At 43.6% G+C, this 16485-nt stretch overlaps 1 protein-coding gene across 1 annotated transcript; it reads right to left on the reverse strand.

The window, feature by feature from the left end:
- Positions 1 to 1539: 1539 nt before the first annotated feature.
- FRRS1L (ferric chelate reductase 1 like) lies at positions 1540 to 16009 on the reverse strand. The gene is made up of 5 exons (XM_034761375.1): positions 15634 to 16009; positions 8844 to 8928; positions 8226 to 8364; positions 3762 to 4008; positions 1540 to 3239 (listed from the first exon to the last, which is right to left on the reverse strand). Exons 1-5 carry the CDS (start codon positions 15845 to 15847, stop codon positions 3067 to 3069), a joined length of 858 nt encoding a protein of 285 aa, XP_034617266.1. The 5' UTR covers positions 15848 to 16009; the 3' UTR covers positions 1540 to 3066.
- Positions 16010 to 16485: the final 476 nt, after the last annotated feature.

Genomic DNA, 16485 nt, shown 5'->3' on the forward strand with positions numbered 1-16485 from the left:
GTAGTTACAAAACCTGTAGGAGAACACTTCAACCTCCCTGGCCACACAATAGCAGATGTAAAGGTAGCCATCTTACAGCAAAAAAACTTCAGGACCAGACTCCAAAGAGAAACTGCTGAGCTCCAGTTCATTTGCAAATTTGACACCATCAGATCAGGATTAAACAAAGACTGCGAATGGCTATCCAACTACAGAAGCAGTTTCTCCTCCCTTGGTGTTCACACCTCAACTGCTAGCAGAGCATCTCACCCTCCCTGATTGAACTAACCTCGTTATCTCCACACTGATTTATACCTGCCTCTGGAAATTTCCATTACTTGCATCTGAAGAAGTGAGGTTCTTACCCATGAAAGCTTGTGCTCCCAATATTTCTATTAGTCTTAAAGGTGCCACAGGACCCTCTGTTGCTTTTTGCCTTAATGTACGGCATAGTCTCAGCCACCAGCCCTGAACACACTGTAATCTGAAATAGTGTATATTCTCCACTAGCATGACACAAAGGACTGCAATAAGAGCTAAGGTTTAGCCGCAGCTCTGAATCTGTTTACTTTTGTAAGGTTGATTAATCTCTCTTTGTACTTTAGTGTTATTTTTACTGTCTTTGTATATACTGACCTCAATTTTGAGGGCCAGCCAGGAGTCAAGAGGAGGCAGGAGAGCCAAAGGTAGGTTTGTGTTATGCTCCAGTAATCTATAGCTGCTGGAACAGCTCCTTGGGGGTTACTGCAAGTGCCTCTAAATTAGAGCAGGCCTGAGACTACTTTAACTTATGCTGGTAGTAAAACTGGCCCTGGGCTGGGAGCTGAACAGGCTCCTTGCTGTAATTTAAGCAGCACATGGGACACACAGCAAGCTTTGACCACATTCTTCTCTCCGGTATTAGAGACTATGGCATAGAGCCAGCTACCCAGATCTATGCCATCATAGGATTCTGAGCTGCCTGCTTAGGACACATTAAGGCTATGATTTGCTCCCAGAGTTCCACAAAGCAGACCTTATCAGGGGCAAGGATCTGACCCACTACAACTATACTTTATCACATATTTAATTAGTTGGTTAATCAGGTATAGAGGGATCACTTACTGAAATGCACTAAGATAAAGTCACTATTTATGAAGCACTTTACACTTTAAACTGCTTTTCTAATTAATACTCCTTTTTGAAACAAATGTTGCAATTTTAAATATGGAAAAAAAGCTTGCTAGGGAGGCAAATAATCATTTAAACCAAACATTTACATACTTTAAGCACATAGTTTTGAGGAATGCAAAGCCTTAAAAAAAATCAACCTTTAAATTTTACACTGAGTAATGATGCACAAATTACAAAACTCCAATTATTTTTTTTCTTATTGCCTCACCATGCAGTAACTAAGATGGAAACATCATCTCTAAGACACTCCACAACAGTGGCTCTCAAACTTTTTTTTACTGGTGACCCCTTTCACATAGCAAACCTCTGAGTGCGACCCCCCCTTATAAATTAAAAACAGTTTTTATATATTTAACACCATCATAAATGCTGGAGGCAAAGCAGGGTTTGGAGTGGAGGTTGACAGTTCGCGACGCCCCATGTAATAACCTTGCGACCCCCAGTTTGAGAACCCCTGCTCTACAAGAACACAAAGCTAAAGAGTTCTCAAACATGCCAAGCCCTGTGTACTCTTGGTAAAACAGCCTAATACCGTAGTATAAATTAGGGACTGAACCTGCAACCCCTTAAGCATGCAGAACTCCCACTTGAGTGGATGGAAGATTTGTGCACATGTTATCTGCATGATCAGGTATTTAAAGAGACAGCTGCTTCCCTTCCCTAATCTTAAATTCCCTATCATATAGACAGTGAAAATGTACAGCAATAACCCAAAACATTTTAGAATAAGTTGTGATCTATTTATCATTTGATACATTTCTGCAACTCCCATTTCCAATAACACTTAACTATTTTCTTTCCATTTCTGTAATACTTCTTTTAAGGATAAAAAATTAAAATCTATTGTCATGCTTGAATTGTCTTTTCCTCAGTGGATAAATATGATTTTACCTATGATTCTGATGGAACTGAAATTAAGGCTCTTTTTATTTATTCCCATATTAGTACCATAGATCATGTTTGCATTGCTCTGGGAACAATGAGCTGCTGCTCCTTCTCATCTTTAACATGAATGGGATTTAGGGCACATAGCAAGGTGAGAACAGACACCATAGGGTTACTGCAAAACAGCTGTTTAAAAGACATTTACATCTAAGTAACATTTTTTCATAAAAAACAAACATACTGTGCCTATTGGAAGATGTCTTATGGCTTGCAGAGGCTTCTATATTCTATATATTTTTAGGAATTTTTCTGTATCATGAAGAATTTATACCAGCATTCTTTTTCTTTTTCCTTGTTTATATACCATCCTCTCTCATTAATAAAAAGCTTCTTAAGTATGGCTGTGTCTAAGAATTATTTTTATAGTACAATTATTAGAATTCTGTAATGGGAAGTTTAATTTTGTTTGTACTGGGAAGTGAAGCATTTTCTGGTTTTGGAAAGCACCAGAACCATTTAGGCCTGTGAGTTGCTTTTGTCAAATTCAAAGTAGTTTGGGAGGTGAAAGCCCATTATCACAAGGCAGTCCTTATTAAACAGCAGTGCCGTGACATTACCCTGACTTTGAGTTCAGAAACAGGTGTGCTATCTGCACCACAAGTATTTAACAGACAATATTTTCCCAACTTTTATTTTTTGAATTGAAGGAAACTGTGTATTAAATAATTTGATTCTAGATGTCCATTACTAAATTCCCCCCAACATACACACACACATTTTACAAAAGTATTTTTCATTAAACAACAACTAGTAGTTACACTGGAAATGGTTTGTTACTTGCTCCTTGATTATTCTTAATTATTTGGCACACCTTTACTGCTCAAAGGAGAGGTTATTTCCTTGCTGAGAAGATGAAATTGTCAATAAAACAGCTAGACGATGTGATATGAATTCCAACAGAAAACGCATCCATCCTGAGGAACTCTCACTAACAAATTCTCACAATTTTCCATACATATCCAGCTGTGATCATGGGGTTCCCATCAATAAATAAAAGGTCAGTGCAACAATAAGAAGCAAACAGAATGGAGAAGAAAAGGTTTGATAGGCAGCTGATGGCATAAAAATGTCTTCATACTTGTAAATACTGACAACACGCTCTGATACAGGCGGTGAGTCTATGTCATGCCGAGTTATAGAACCTTTAATAGACAAAGGATAGAAAAAGAGATGAGCATAGCATGTGAATTAAACCACTTCTGATTCTCTTTCTTTTCCGCTAGATAACCTCACCTCCTCTTATTGCTAGTTACTATACCAAAAGCAGGATTTTCTTAAGTTTAAAATGGTGTTTCTAGCCAAATAGGAAATCTTCACAAAAACACATTACATCAACAGTTAACATAGTGCCAGAAGGTAAAACTCTGAATAAATCATACAAAACCTGAACAACAAACTATGAACAATATCCTTCAGAAGAATCACGAACTGGTCTTTTTGAAGCATCTACAATCAATTTTAGCTTTTGGGAGTAGAGATAATAAAAAAAAGTAGGTAAGGAATTTTTATATGACTTAACTTGACACTGCCCCCTTAATTTACATATATACACACACTGCTATTGTAAACAGAAATCTGAACATCTTTTGCAAACTATTTTAATTCCTTTTACAATGATGGAATAGATTGAAGAACGCAGTTGTGGCCACATACCATCAACTTACCCTGAATTGCTGGACCCCAAGCAAACAAATAGTACCAGCTCAAGTGAAGATCTACAATAGTTTCATCTCTGGGAACATACACAGGACGTTTAAATCGACAAGTCACACGGTTGTTTTCAAAAATCCCTTCTTCGTCTCTAGCTGGATTTCGCTGGATCTCTTTAGCCCACTGACCAACATTATAAAAGTGCTGTATTCGGACCCTTCCATTATCATCATGAACACAAGCCATGACATCATCTCCGCCCTAAACAGTAAGAAAGAAACGAGTCAGAGTTCTTTTACTTTTAGAAAGAAAACCAACAACATGCAATAATTTTTTTCATATCCATAAAAGTATTCGCATTACTTAATTTTCACTATGAAAGCTGACCATAATAAAGGCTCTAGTTCCCTCTTTCATTGTACAAATCCCTGGATATTTTCTCCTGCAGCTTGTGCAGCAAAAAGTCAATGGTAATATTTACTTTTTCTGTCTGTTTATGGGTATGCAAGCCACTTTTTGATTTTCCCAGTGGAAGCAGAGAAAGAACTGTCATGCATTGCATCCCCTTCTTGTCAGTTCTCTCTCTGCTTCCACATCCCCAAGACGTATACTAAATCCTAGTAGGATGGCAACTCCCTGACATAAGTTAAGTAACAAGAAAGAAAAAGTAACATTTTTTTATTGTTCATAATAGGCAAACTTCCCAGATATTGTACCACAACAAAAACAGAGGAAGAACAGAACTTTTGGGGTGTAAAGTGCATTACATTAAATGTTATATAATCTAATCAACAGCAGGAAACAAATCTAAAATATTTGAAGGGATAATTGCATAACTGCAAAGAATCCACTTTAATTCAATAGTGTTTTTTGTAATTCCTTCCCTTATTATGTATCACCTAAGTGCAAAGTAGGAATTCAGTTAAACGGCAAATTTGCTTCTGCACATATTGTAGGCAGTGACAAAGAAACACAATCTAAGAAACAAACAAGTGGATGAAAAAAAAAGTGTTATGACAATTACCTGTGCAGGCTATTCACAGAAGACTGTAATCCTAAAACAATTATACAAAAACACTGTTGACGCAGAAAAGACACTTAACCTTTCAGGGCACAATATTACTTCCAAAAGGATAGCCCTCCCAGAAGCATTAGTATCAGGAATAAATCTTAAAGTTTTGTAGGTTGTTGGCAAGTAAAGATTGGGTTACTGCCAGTGTTGTAGATGTGAGTACTGGCTAACAATATACCCCACAGCCATAGTACTGTCATCAATGTGTCACAATGAAGGAGGCAATAATGTCTGCTGACTTTATCCTTAAGTAAGTCTGTTCTTTTATGCATGTTGCAAAAGATTCATAACTGTCTTTGCTCACCTAATCCTGGTAGCACAAACTGCTTTTGGGGAACAAAATGGATATGGACAAAGTAAGGGGTGGCACATTAATTTAGCTGCCATTGCTGTGTAGATTCGTATACAACTGCTGAAAAATGGAAGAACTAGGTAAGACATGAACTTGAAAAGTTCCAGGTGCTCAGTATTATTGTGGGAGAGGTGGTGACTGCTACAGTTGAGGTTATATAAGTGCTTCCATTCTAACCTCCTGTTTTCTGTCACAGTTTTCAAAAACTTTTTTTTATAAGTTTGAGCAAAAATTCTTCACCTCTAAGGACGAGGGCTTTTTTTAAAAAATAGCACCTTCCACGTTAAAAAACCAAACACAAAACCAAGTTAAAATGTTGTTTTGAACTATTCTGTAGTCAAAATTGCAGTGTAGCTCCCTAACACATCAACTCAATCAATTTAAAAAAAACATGGATTTTTAATTATTTTCCTTGCCTAGTTGTTCTTGCCATATCATCCTCATCTGGAATCTTTCTACTGGTTCTCCTTTACATGCCATACTGAATTTAAACTTCCTAGATCTTTTTTGGTAAGGTTCTGCAGAACTCCACCCTGCCCCACATCTTGGGGTTTTTTTCCTATCAGGTTCCCCCACCCCATAACTCCACCAGTGATGCCAAACATGATGCCCTATTCAGTTCCTTCTTCTCCACCCATCTCTGTGCATTTTTTCTACAGTGCCCCCTTTGTATGGAATGACCTCTCAACCTCGGTTCACCATGAACAACCACTTTCTCCTCATTGAAATCCGTCCTAAATACTGACTTCTTGCATTATGCCCACAAAAAGTTAATTCATAATAGTTATAGGTGAAACAAACAAACAAAGCCCTACTAATTACCCCTACCTCTGGAGTTCTCGGTGGGTCCAACTTCTATGTCTTTTAGACTGTAAATGCTTCAAGACATGGATTGTCCTTATTTCTGAGCATACTACAGCGACAAGCACATTGTTGGCACTGAATAAATAAGGGCCAGACTCTGACACCTTTGCTCACAAAGGGTGGCCACACATTCCACAAGTGGTCCCATCCACTTCAACTGGACAAATAGTGGAGTAATGTACTATTCAGCATGAGCAAGTGTATCAGAATATGGTTCTGAGTCAACAAATAAAAATAATGAAATCTGAACCTAAGTTAATAGAAAAGGAGTACAAAATCTTAACAAGAGAGAGCACAAAAATGGAATGAGCATTATGCTATTCAAGACAAAGAAAGAATACTAAAAGCTGCACAGGGCAATGAAGAAATAATCCATCAAAGAATCAAGATTATTTTCTTCCCTGAACTGTATCTGGCTGCTCAAGCCAGAAACCGGGACTTGATTCCACTAAGGCAGAATTTTGTTGATGAGGAATGAGTGCTGCAGCCCTGTTGCCACAAAGCCATAAATTATTTATTTATTTGTATTTTATTTATTTAAATTTAAAGCTCAAAGTCATTTACAACAAACCCTACATATTCTAGGACACTCGTTTGGCCAGGAAATTACTGGGAAAAATAGATGAAATTAACAGATACAATAAGCAATAAAGACTGAAATGACAAATGGCATTGTAGCCTGATTAAGTGATGTACAGCATCTCATACATAGCCGGTTTGAAAACTAAAGCATTCACTTTAAAATTACGATTGTGCGGGGGTGCCATCTACTGGATATATGATAAGGCTGCATGTTACCACTGTTAACCTGATATAGACATGGGGCAGATTTTTAAAGGTGCAGACAGGTGCCTGGGAGTGCCTATGTACTTTTGAAAATCCCACTAAGTGCCTATCTGGATCTTGAGGCTCTTAAATACCTTTAAAAATGTGCCCCTACAACTATTTAAGACTCCATGATGCATACTGGAGGCAGACTGATTAATATCTTTTATTTCCAACATACCACCATATACATGGGTAGGATGGTAATGCATCTCCCCTCACATTTTCTTTGTGCTCCTCATTTTGGGCCTAATCCAAAGTCAGTGGCTGATATCAGTGGGAGTCTTTCTATTGCTTCAGTGGACTCTGATTAAGGACCATTAAACACTCTCTCATTTTCCAGTGTATAGAGTCCACATGCAACTTAATAATTACACTTGCCCTCTGACTTGGGATGCATTACATAAACACTATTTTCAGTTGCAGATGGGGGGTATGTTTCAATATGCAATCAATTATAGATAGCATTATAAACTGTGTTCTAAGCTTAAATATGTTAATGAGAATTGCTGTTTGTATAACAGAATTATATTCCTCAATTCTTGCTTTCCTCATAAAACCCCAATAAAAACAATGCTCTGAAATATAAAAATCACAGGAACAAGTATAAATATGAGGCAACCCTGTTTAAAAACTTTTTTAAAAAGCAAAAGAACAAATTGAAATAGGCTTGCTTTATATAGCATATATATTTATATTAGCAATAATAATTTTCTCTCTAAATTCACCTGGCTTTTCTGAAAATGTGGGGTGTTGGTGGAGGAAAGAGGCAGTGGGCATCCCCTTGAGAGTTTAATGGTTAAGTCCAGATTTATACAGTGGGAAAATAATTGACTTATTCAAGAAAACAAAATACTCTTCGCTAATTTCTGATGTATACTTTGTTCCATTAAACACTGATACAGAACACTTAGAAGACAAACTTGTTAGTCTTGAATGGTTTTTTAGAATTAAATGGTGCAAAGTCATTAACAGTCTTGCATTCAACAACAAAAGCCAAAGATCACTGTAGTCTTTCATTCTGAAAGGAGGTGGGACAGTCCAGTGGCTAGGGAACTTGACCAGGCATCAGCAGGCCTGATCTGCTGGCCTGATTTGCTGTCTGGTTTTCATTTCATCTCTTTACAGCTCTGCTTCCCAATCTGTAAAACTGGGGTAAATAATACTCACCCCTCCTTTGTAAAGTGCCTTGCGAACTAGAGATGAAAAGCACTATGCAAGCATTAAATATTATTTCTCATTAAAAAGTGTATCTTTCTTTATATCTGCCACATATTTTTCAAATCCAATATAAACTGTGCCTATTCTAATACATAAAAGCTTGTATACTTGTTAACATGAAACATTAAATGTTGTTGGCCTTACCATTTTCTTGTCTGAAGAAAATCCTACTGCCACCCAGCCATCAGTGTCAGCACTCAACTCGAACTCTACATCAGCTCCTATTCTACGATAACTGAGAAAATAGTCACAAGTCTCGGCATTACATCCAGGTTTACCATACCTGAATGAAATAGAAAAACAGGACATGTGCCTTTTTCAGAATATGAACAGCTTTTTTGTTATAGCTTACCTGTGTTTCTACATCAAAAACTTACAGACAGCATGATTTGTTGTTAATGGTGGTGGTCACATAAATAAAATTTTCAGATATTGGTAGAACATATCATTTCTATACTATATTGTATTTTATATATAATACTATAAATTACGGTGTTAACGATAATTATCCCTTTATGGTAAGACAGGGTAATGTTAGCTCATTATGGTGAGCACTTATTCAGAGATGCGATCCATTGATCTCTTTGGGACTATTTACGTAAGTGCTCATCAAGTTCTGAACAACATAATCCCTGATCCTGGTGAATAGCTGCAGACAATAAACATTTAGAAAAATGAATGTGGGACATTTACTAGTGCCCCTAGTGAAGTCAAGTAATGTTTATAAACTGAAAGATGACTACGTTTTTATTCTACACCAACCTAAAGCATCCCTTGGTTTTTCCACAATCATCCACTCTAATTTTTGCAAATGGATCCACAGGAGGAGCAGTAGGGAAAGGGTAACCTGTATAATCAGAACAAACCACCATTAAATAATGAATGCGGAGAAATACATCCAAATATTGCCATTGTTATTATTTATCTATATTAGAATAGTATCTAAGAGGCCCCAACCAAGATTAGGCCTTCATTGTGCTAGGCACTGTACATAAACTTAGTAAGAGAGAGAGAGAGAGTCCCCGCCCTGAAGAGCTCACAATCTAACTAGACAAAACATGCAAAGAGTAGATAAGAGAAAGTATTATTGGGCTGGATTATCTTGTTTGCTAAATGCATTTTGAGGGCTGGGGGTGTAGTGGAGCCAGAGGCCACTACACCTTATTCTCTGCTGGCAGAAGATCTTTCCACAAGTCAGTTAGGAATCAGGGATCTGCAATCTGCTCCTTCCTAGTCCCTCCTCCACTGCACTTGAGCTTTGTATCCAGCGGAGAACTGAGTCCATTACTTCCATTTTAAAGATGGGGCATTGAGGCTGTGACACATGGCCAGAAAGGGTAAGCAGTTCGCAGGCTAAATGACCCAGATTCAACCTTTAGAGCAGGGGTGGCCAACCTGTGGCTCCGGAACCAGATGCGGCTCTTCAGAAGTTAATATGCGGCTCCTTGTATAGGCACCAACTCCTGGGCTGGAGCTACAGGCGCCAACTTTCCAATGTGCCGGGGGGTGCTCACTGCTCAACCCCTCACTCTGCCACAGGCCCTGCCCCCACTCCACCCTTTCCCGCCCCCTCCCCTGAGCCTGCCATACTCTCCTCCTCCCCCTCCCCCCTGGAGCTTCCTGCACACCATGAAACAGCTGATCCGGAGATGCAGGGAGGGACGGGGAGGCGCTGATTGGCGGGGCTGCCGGTGGGTGGGAGGCGCTGGGAGCAGGGTGGGGAAGCTGATGGGGGGCTGCTGACATATTACTGTGGTTCTCTGGCAATATACATTGGTAAATTCTGGCTCCTTTTCAGGCTCAGGTTGGCCACCCCGCTTTAGAGACATGTTAGAAAAATATGTAAATGGTAATTCGGGCCATTCCACATTAGATAGGCAAGAACTTTGAAATGTAAACCAGTATTGTTAGAGAATTAGAAGTAATAATAATTGTATGTGTTTACTTATATCTTGTTAGATGTTAACCATGTAAACAGACAGTTCCTATTACTATAGCTACTGATTCAGAGATCAAAAGGGACTATTAACATTTAGATCAGGGGTCTCAAACTCAATTTACCTTAGGGCCAGTGCCAGTCCTCAAATCCTCCAAGCAGGCCCCTGCAAACTCCGCCCCCCAAACTCCACTCCACACCTGCCTAAGACTCTGGGAAGGAGTCTGGATGGGGGAGGAGGTCTGGGGTAGGGGACTGGGGTGCAGGCTCTAAGAGGGAGTTTGAGTCCAGAAAGGGTGAGAGGTTGGGCTCTGGGGTGCAGGCTCTGGGAGGGAGTTTGGGAGCTGGGGGTGTGTGGGGAAGGGGCGCAGGCTCTGGGAGGGAGTATGAAGGCTTGAGGGGGGTGTAGGGGAAGGGGGTGCAGGCTCTGGGAGTTTGGAGGCTGGGAGTTGGGAGTGGAGGGGGTGCAGGCTCTGTGAGGGGGTCGGGGGGTGCGGTGCTTACCTAGGGCTCCAAGGCGGGACGGGGCGGGCTGGGGGTCCTCTGCGTGCTGCTGCCCCCAGGCACCACCCCCGCAGCTTCCCATTGGCCGCAGGGGGCAGCACGCGGAGGCCCCGCCCCGCCACGGGACTGTAGGGAAGAGCCGGCAGACACATGGAGCAAGCAGGCAGAAGCCGCTCAGCTCCGCTGCGCTGCCGGTGATAGCCCTGGGCCACTGTAAATAGCCCAGGGGACACGCAGGGGCGAGCACCTGGGGGTGGCAGGTGGGGCCAAGAGAGAGACCCGGCCCCAAAATTGCTGGAGCCCCATGGGCCACATTGGAGAAGTTCTCGGGCTGCAGATGGCCCACGGGCCGGAAGTTTGAGACCCCTGATTTAGATGAAATATGAGTGTGATCATGTCATTGTCTATGTGTCTCTTTAAAGTCTGTGATGAACTGCTTAATGGATAAATTACCTTATGTTAATCCGTGTAGTTAGTCACCAGTAATGTTTGGGAAACAGAAGGTTACATCAAAAGCCTATTGTTCATCCAAGAACTCTGTGTTACCCAGGAACTGTATAAAGTATTCTTGGGATCTGATCCTTTCATCTCAGATCTGCTTGAGCTTTATTTTGGGGGAAGTTTAAGTCATAAGACTGAGATTTCCAGTCACATCTAGATCACCTGGGGTATGAAACACTGGACTGAAATTATGGACTAATTCTAAGAACTCTTTGTAACTAGAAAGCTCACCATCTCTACTATGAAACTGATCTCAGAACTGTACTCATAAGAACTGTCTGTAAGCGTATATTTGGATAAGATCTGGAATGTTCATTAATTTAGGAGGTAATGTGTCCAATCCTTCAGGATTGGTAGAACTTTCATATTTGACTTGGCTGTCTGGGGGGGAACCCAAAGGCTGGGTTGCTATGTTTTGGCTTCCGTGTAACCAGTAAGGTTATTCTAGAAGCTGAAGAATCTAAATATTGGAATATCCACCAGCTTTGGGGATTGTCTGCCCCATTCTTTGCAGTCTGCCCTGATTTAAGCAATCTCAGTATGCCCCCCACCCCAGGGCCCTAGACACAGAGGACTGGATTTTCAAAAGTATCTGAAGACACCTAACTCCTATGAGCTTGCAATGGGCATTAATCACCTAACTCTCTTAGGCACTTTTAAAAATCCAACTAAGAGAGAATAAGTGATTTCCTGTGTGACCTTAGGCAGTCTGTGGCAGAACAACGCAGTGAGCTCAGGTTTCCTAAGTCTCTGTCCATATATGAATGTTAAAAGTATACTGCTGTTAAACCAATATAGTTTCAGTTCACCAACCCAGATATGTACAGGGTCTTTTTGATTAATTCTGCATTAAGAATTAAAATGAATTTTATATTAAAAGGTAAAAGACAGGTTAAAGATAAAATACACCACATAAATCTGAACACAAAACAACCAGATAATGAAAAAGTCAGGGCTCCAAAACCAATGTTCACTTGTCCACTTGGCACCAGTACACTTTGTGGAATGAGGCTGAGTGAACATTGTTTTTGAAACCTTACATTTTGAATTTCCTGATCTCTCGGGGTTCAGGTTTTCAACCTTTATGTTGTTATTTGAATTTGATATTCTTTTCTTCAACCGACAGAAAAAGAAAGAACTAGCTGTGGCACTAAGAAGTTTTGCAGCTGCGTTTTCACTTCCTCAGGAGTTTTAAGCTGCACCACTCAACAGAAACACAACTATCACTATAATACTATTGGAGCTGTGCACTACTGCACCACTCGATACATTGCTGCCTGCAGCACTGTAACTAAAAGCTTTTACTGCACGCAAGCAAAGGAAAGTTTTCACTGCCTAAAACCTAGTTATTTAACCCCTTCCCTTCCTCTACGTTTTCAAGCAGCTATACGACGTTCAGCCACACATTAAGTTTGAAGCTTTAAAGTTCAGCCCCATTTATTTTAAAATGTATAAAATATGCTCAATACATATCTAGGCACATATATATTTGACATAACACATGGCTTTTTAAAAGTTAAAAAATAATCAGAGACTTCTTCACCCCTTATGAAATTATACACCAGCACAGCCACTCCCCTTCCTGCTCAGGCAAAAGCCTGAGAAAACAAGATGGGCCTTGCACTGTGGCCCAAAGATCAGCTAATCATATTCTACCCAACCAGCAAGGGAAGTGAATTTCTAAACTGATAGTCCTTCAATAGAATGTCCTTCCCCGACCTCCATGAGTTTAAATCTTAGGGATTGTTAATAGCTCCACCTCATTGGCTGATCTCAACTATTATATGGAACCTGTGGAATCCTGGAAGAGGAAGCCCTCCGGGCAAACCAGGCAATTGCCCCAAATCACCTATTGGGATTTCTCAGAGAGGAAAGAAAGAACTACTCAAGTGCAACACTGTCTAAGCTAGCTATGGTCTGCAAACAGGTCAGCGAAAATCTTGTCACAAATGAATGGAGGGCTTCTGACTGATCTAATAATCAGTGAGAATACTTTCCATTGCTAAGAGATCAGTGTGACTAGTGCAGCTTTCATACCAAATCCAGGCCTAACGCCAGACTGAAAGAATGGGATGAGAGAAATGAGAAGTGTCTGCGGTTTCCAAATTGTCTTGCCACAATTTCTAACAATAATCTTTCCCCCAAAGGTAAAAGATTAGGAACGGGGCAATTACTGGTAAGATTGCTATGGTAAGATGATGGCTTCTTAAATAAAACCCTAACTGTTGATGTGAGGGATACTGGCAATCAGCCCTCCTTCAGGGATTCACTAGTCGAATCAACGGATAATGGATGTAATACCTCCCTACTTAATTTTACTAACCAAGAAAGTAAAGGCTCCAACTCGCAGGCTGTAGCTAGAAACTCTGTGACTGAAACTGCCCAGAACTTTGCCAGAGAAGATGATATATTTATCCCCTCCAGAAATGGTTTTGCAACCACAAAAGCAGCCACTTTTTTTATCTAAATCATATCAATCTTGTCAGCACAGCAACTAGAAAACTTCTCATCGTGAGAAAGATCTGACTCTTGTATCTGAGTGGAGGCAACCAGGCATGATTAACCCATCAAACACCCGCAAAAGCTCTGTCAAATGGATTTCACAGATGAAGAAAGATTCACCATCATCATTAAAAACAATATTGCAATCAATGTGACTGCATGATTTCTGTCAAGAACATTAGTCTCTATCCTATATGCTTCATCTGTCACAGGTCATCTTTATACTAAGGTAACCTGTGAAAAGAGAATGCTTGGCTGCCATAGCATAGATGGTTGAGGACAGAAGATAGACTGCACCTCAGAACCATCAATAAAATGGGCTACAGACAGCAGATATTCTGCTAAGATAAATGTGAAACCTAACTGGGTCTTCCAATCGCTCCATGAGATCCAGTGCAACAGGTCTCCTGCCCACGGGGAGTACATGTGAGCCCTGATTTCAAACTGCAAGTGGTGGTAATAGAGACTTGGCACATTTAGCCTGAAAGGCTGTATATCCAAGAGGATAACACTTGAGCGTGCTCTCGGAGAGACAAGGTTGTATTCCCTGCAAAAAAGCAGAGCACAGCATTAGGCATCCCTTGACCCCAGCACTGTCGCAGTGCCTGATTCCAAGTTCTTGCTCCAAAGCCTGGAGACACCAATAGTGGTTATTGTAAACTGAGACAGGAGGCAGAGCTCTCAGCACCTCAGCCAAAAGGAAGGGCAGTTGGAGGGATGCCCAAGCCAGAGAGAGGAGGGAGAGTTATGCTCATTTTGCCCGTCCTCTTTCCCATGATGAAGAACATTTGATTGTCAATAGAAAATATGTGTGACACCCAAAACACAGCTTCGACCCACAGAAGGGCAGATTTCTCTCTCCCTCTCTTCCGTACCGAGAGCCTCAATCTACTGCGACCCTTGCACCAGGCCTCGCCGCCGACACTCCCCCTTCAGCACCCGCCCCCGACTGAGCCTGCAGTCGGAGCCACGGGCCCTGCAGAACTGGAGCCGCCGGGCGTGGAGCTGGCTCCAAACGTGCCCCAGAAAGTGCCACCCCACAGCAGCAGCTCGGCTGCCCCCGCCCGGCCACAGCAGGGAACCAACGCCGCCGAGTTACTAGCCAACGTGCTGAAACGACGCGGCGACACGGGGCCAGGCAGCTCCACGGCACAGACCGCCTCGCAGAGACAGCGGGACGACGGGGGCGGAGACCCGGCCAGGAGCAGGGCTGAGAAGGTAGCAGCCCATCCCCCCACCATGAGTCCTCCACCGGCCTCGGTGCAGCTCCCACTCCCGATACATCCAGCTCCCTCCATTCCCCCCCCCCCCGTCCCCCCGCCCCTCCCCCCCCCCGCCCCCCCCCCCCCCCCCCCCCCCCCGTGGGGGGGCCCCCCCCCCCCCCCCCCCCCCCGTGTCCCAATGCATCCAGCTCCAGTCTCCCCCTCATTCCTATGCACGCTTCATCTTCCCCAATGCAGCCAGCTCCTTCTCTCCCTCCCCCGGATGCATGCTCTGCATATCCCCCCGCAGACTAGTGCATTTAGCTCCATTATTCCCCTCACTCCTGTATATGCTTCACCCTCCCCCGTACATCCAGCTCCATTCTCCCGCTCCCCTTGGTGCATGTTCCCCCTTCCCAGTGTCTCAGGGCATCCAGCTCCATTCTCCCTCCCCACCCCCACCGCCCCAGTGCATTTCAGCTCCACTCTCCCCCCTCACTCCTACACGTTTCATCCTCCCCCGTGCACCCAGCTCCTTCTCTCCCTCCCCTCGGGTGCATGCTCCATCCCCGCGTCGGTGTCCCAGTGCATTTAGCTCCATTATTGGCCCCCACCCCCGTGCATCCAGCTCCATTCTCCCACTCCCCTTGGTGCATGCTTCCTCCCCCGCGCCGCCCCCGCCTAGTGCATTTCAGCTCCACTCTCCCCTTCATTCCTACATATTTCACACACACACCCGTTCATCGAGCTCCTCTCCCTCCCCTCGCTGCATGCTTCATCCCCCAGCTCACTATCCCCCTGGGCCTCGGAGCATCTCACCGGGCCGAGGGTTGCAGCTTCCTCCTCCTGCCCCAACAGGAGGATACCCCCCCCCCGCCCCCCCCCCCCCCCATCCCCGCCTCCTCACCCTCCTCGGAGAGGTAGCGCAGGTCGTAGAACTCGCTGGCGAAGGTGCCGTACGAGGAGTCGTGGTGCTGCCGCTGCGGCTCGTCCCGGGCCCCGCGTTCCCCGTCCCCTCGGCCTCCTCCCCGCGCCCCGCCGCTCTCGTCTGCCGGGCTGGCGGTGGAGGCTGCGGGGCCGGCGAGCAGCAGCAGCCAAGCGCCCCAGCGCAGCGGAGACATGGCGGCCCCGCAGCCGGGAGAGGCGCAGAGCGAGGCGTGCAGCAGCGCCCTCCTCCGCCTCCTGCTGCGCGCGGCGTCCTGCGAGGGGAGGGGCAGCGGGCTCCTGGGGGCTGGACGCCCCCCAGCTGTAATAGGGGGCTCCCAGGCCTCCCTCCCCCAGGGACCCGTGCATAGAGCCCCCATGGCAGCGAGTGGTTGATGAGAAGGGAGGGGCCTAAGAACAAGCCCCAATGTAGGGGCCAATCCGGAAATCTGAGACGAGGGGAACAACCCCACCGGCTTGGGGCAGATGGGCTCTGCGTTCACACGTGAGAATGCAGACCGGAGGGAGGGCAAACGCGCTCTGCTCCGAAGTAATGAAAGGTTTGGAATGAAGGGAACTGTTTAGGAATGAGAAAGAGACATTTCCCTCTAATCCGCTTCCCACTCCCAAATAAATCACTGCGGTTACTCAGTGGTGCAGCACTGACATGGGGGAAAGTGAGCTCCACGGAAAATGTTTAGGACCTTATGGCTTGGCTTGGCCACAGATGTCATCAGTTTGCCCTGGTGTGAGAGAGAATGGGGCAGAAATAATTTCCCAAGGCAAATAAACTGAAACAAGCAGATTCTTACTGAGGGAAAAACCCAGTAAACGA

The sequence above is a fragment of the Trachemys scripta genome, chromosome 2, assembly GCF_013100865.1.
Source record: "Trachemys scripta elegans isolate TJP31775 chromosome 2, CAS_Tse_1.0, whole genome shotgun sequence".
In the NCBI taxonomy this organism is placed as follows: Eukaryota; Metazoa; Chordata; order Testudines; family Emydidae; genus Trachemys; species Trachemys scripta.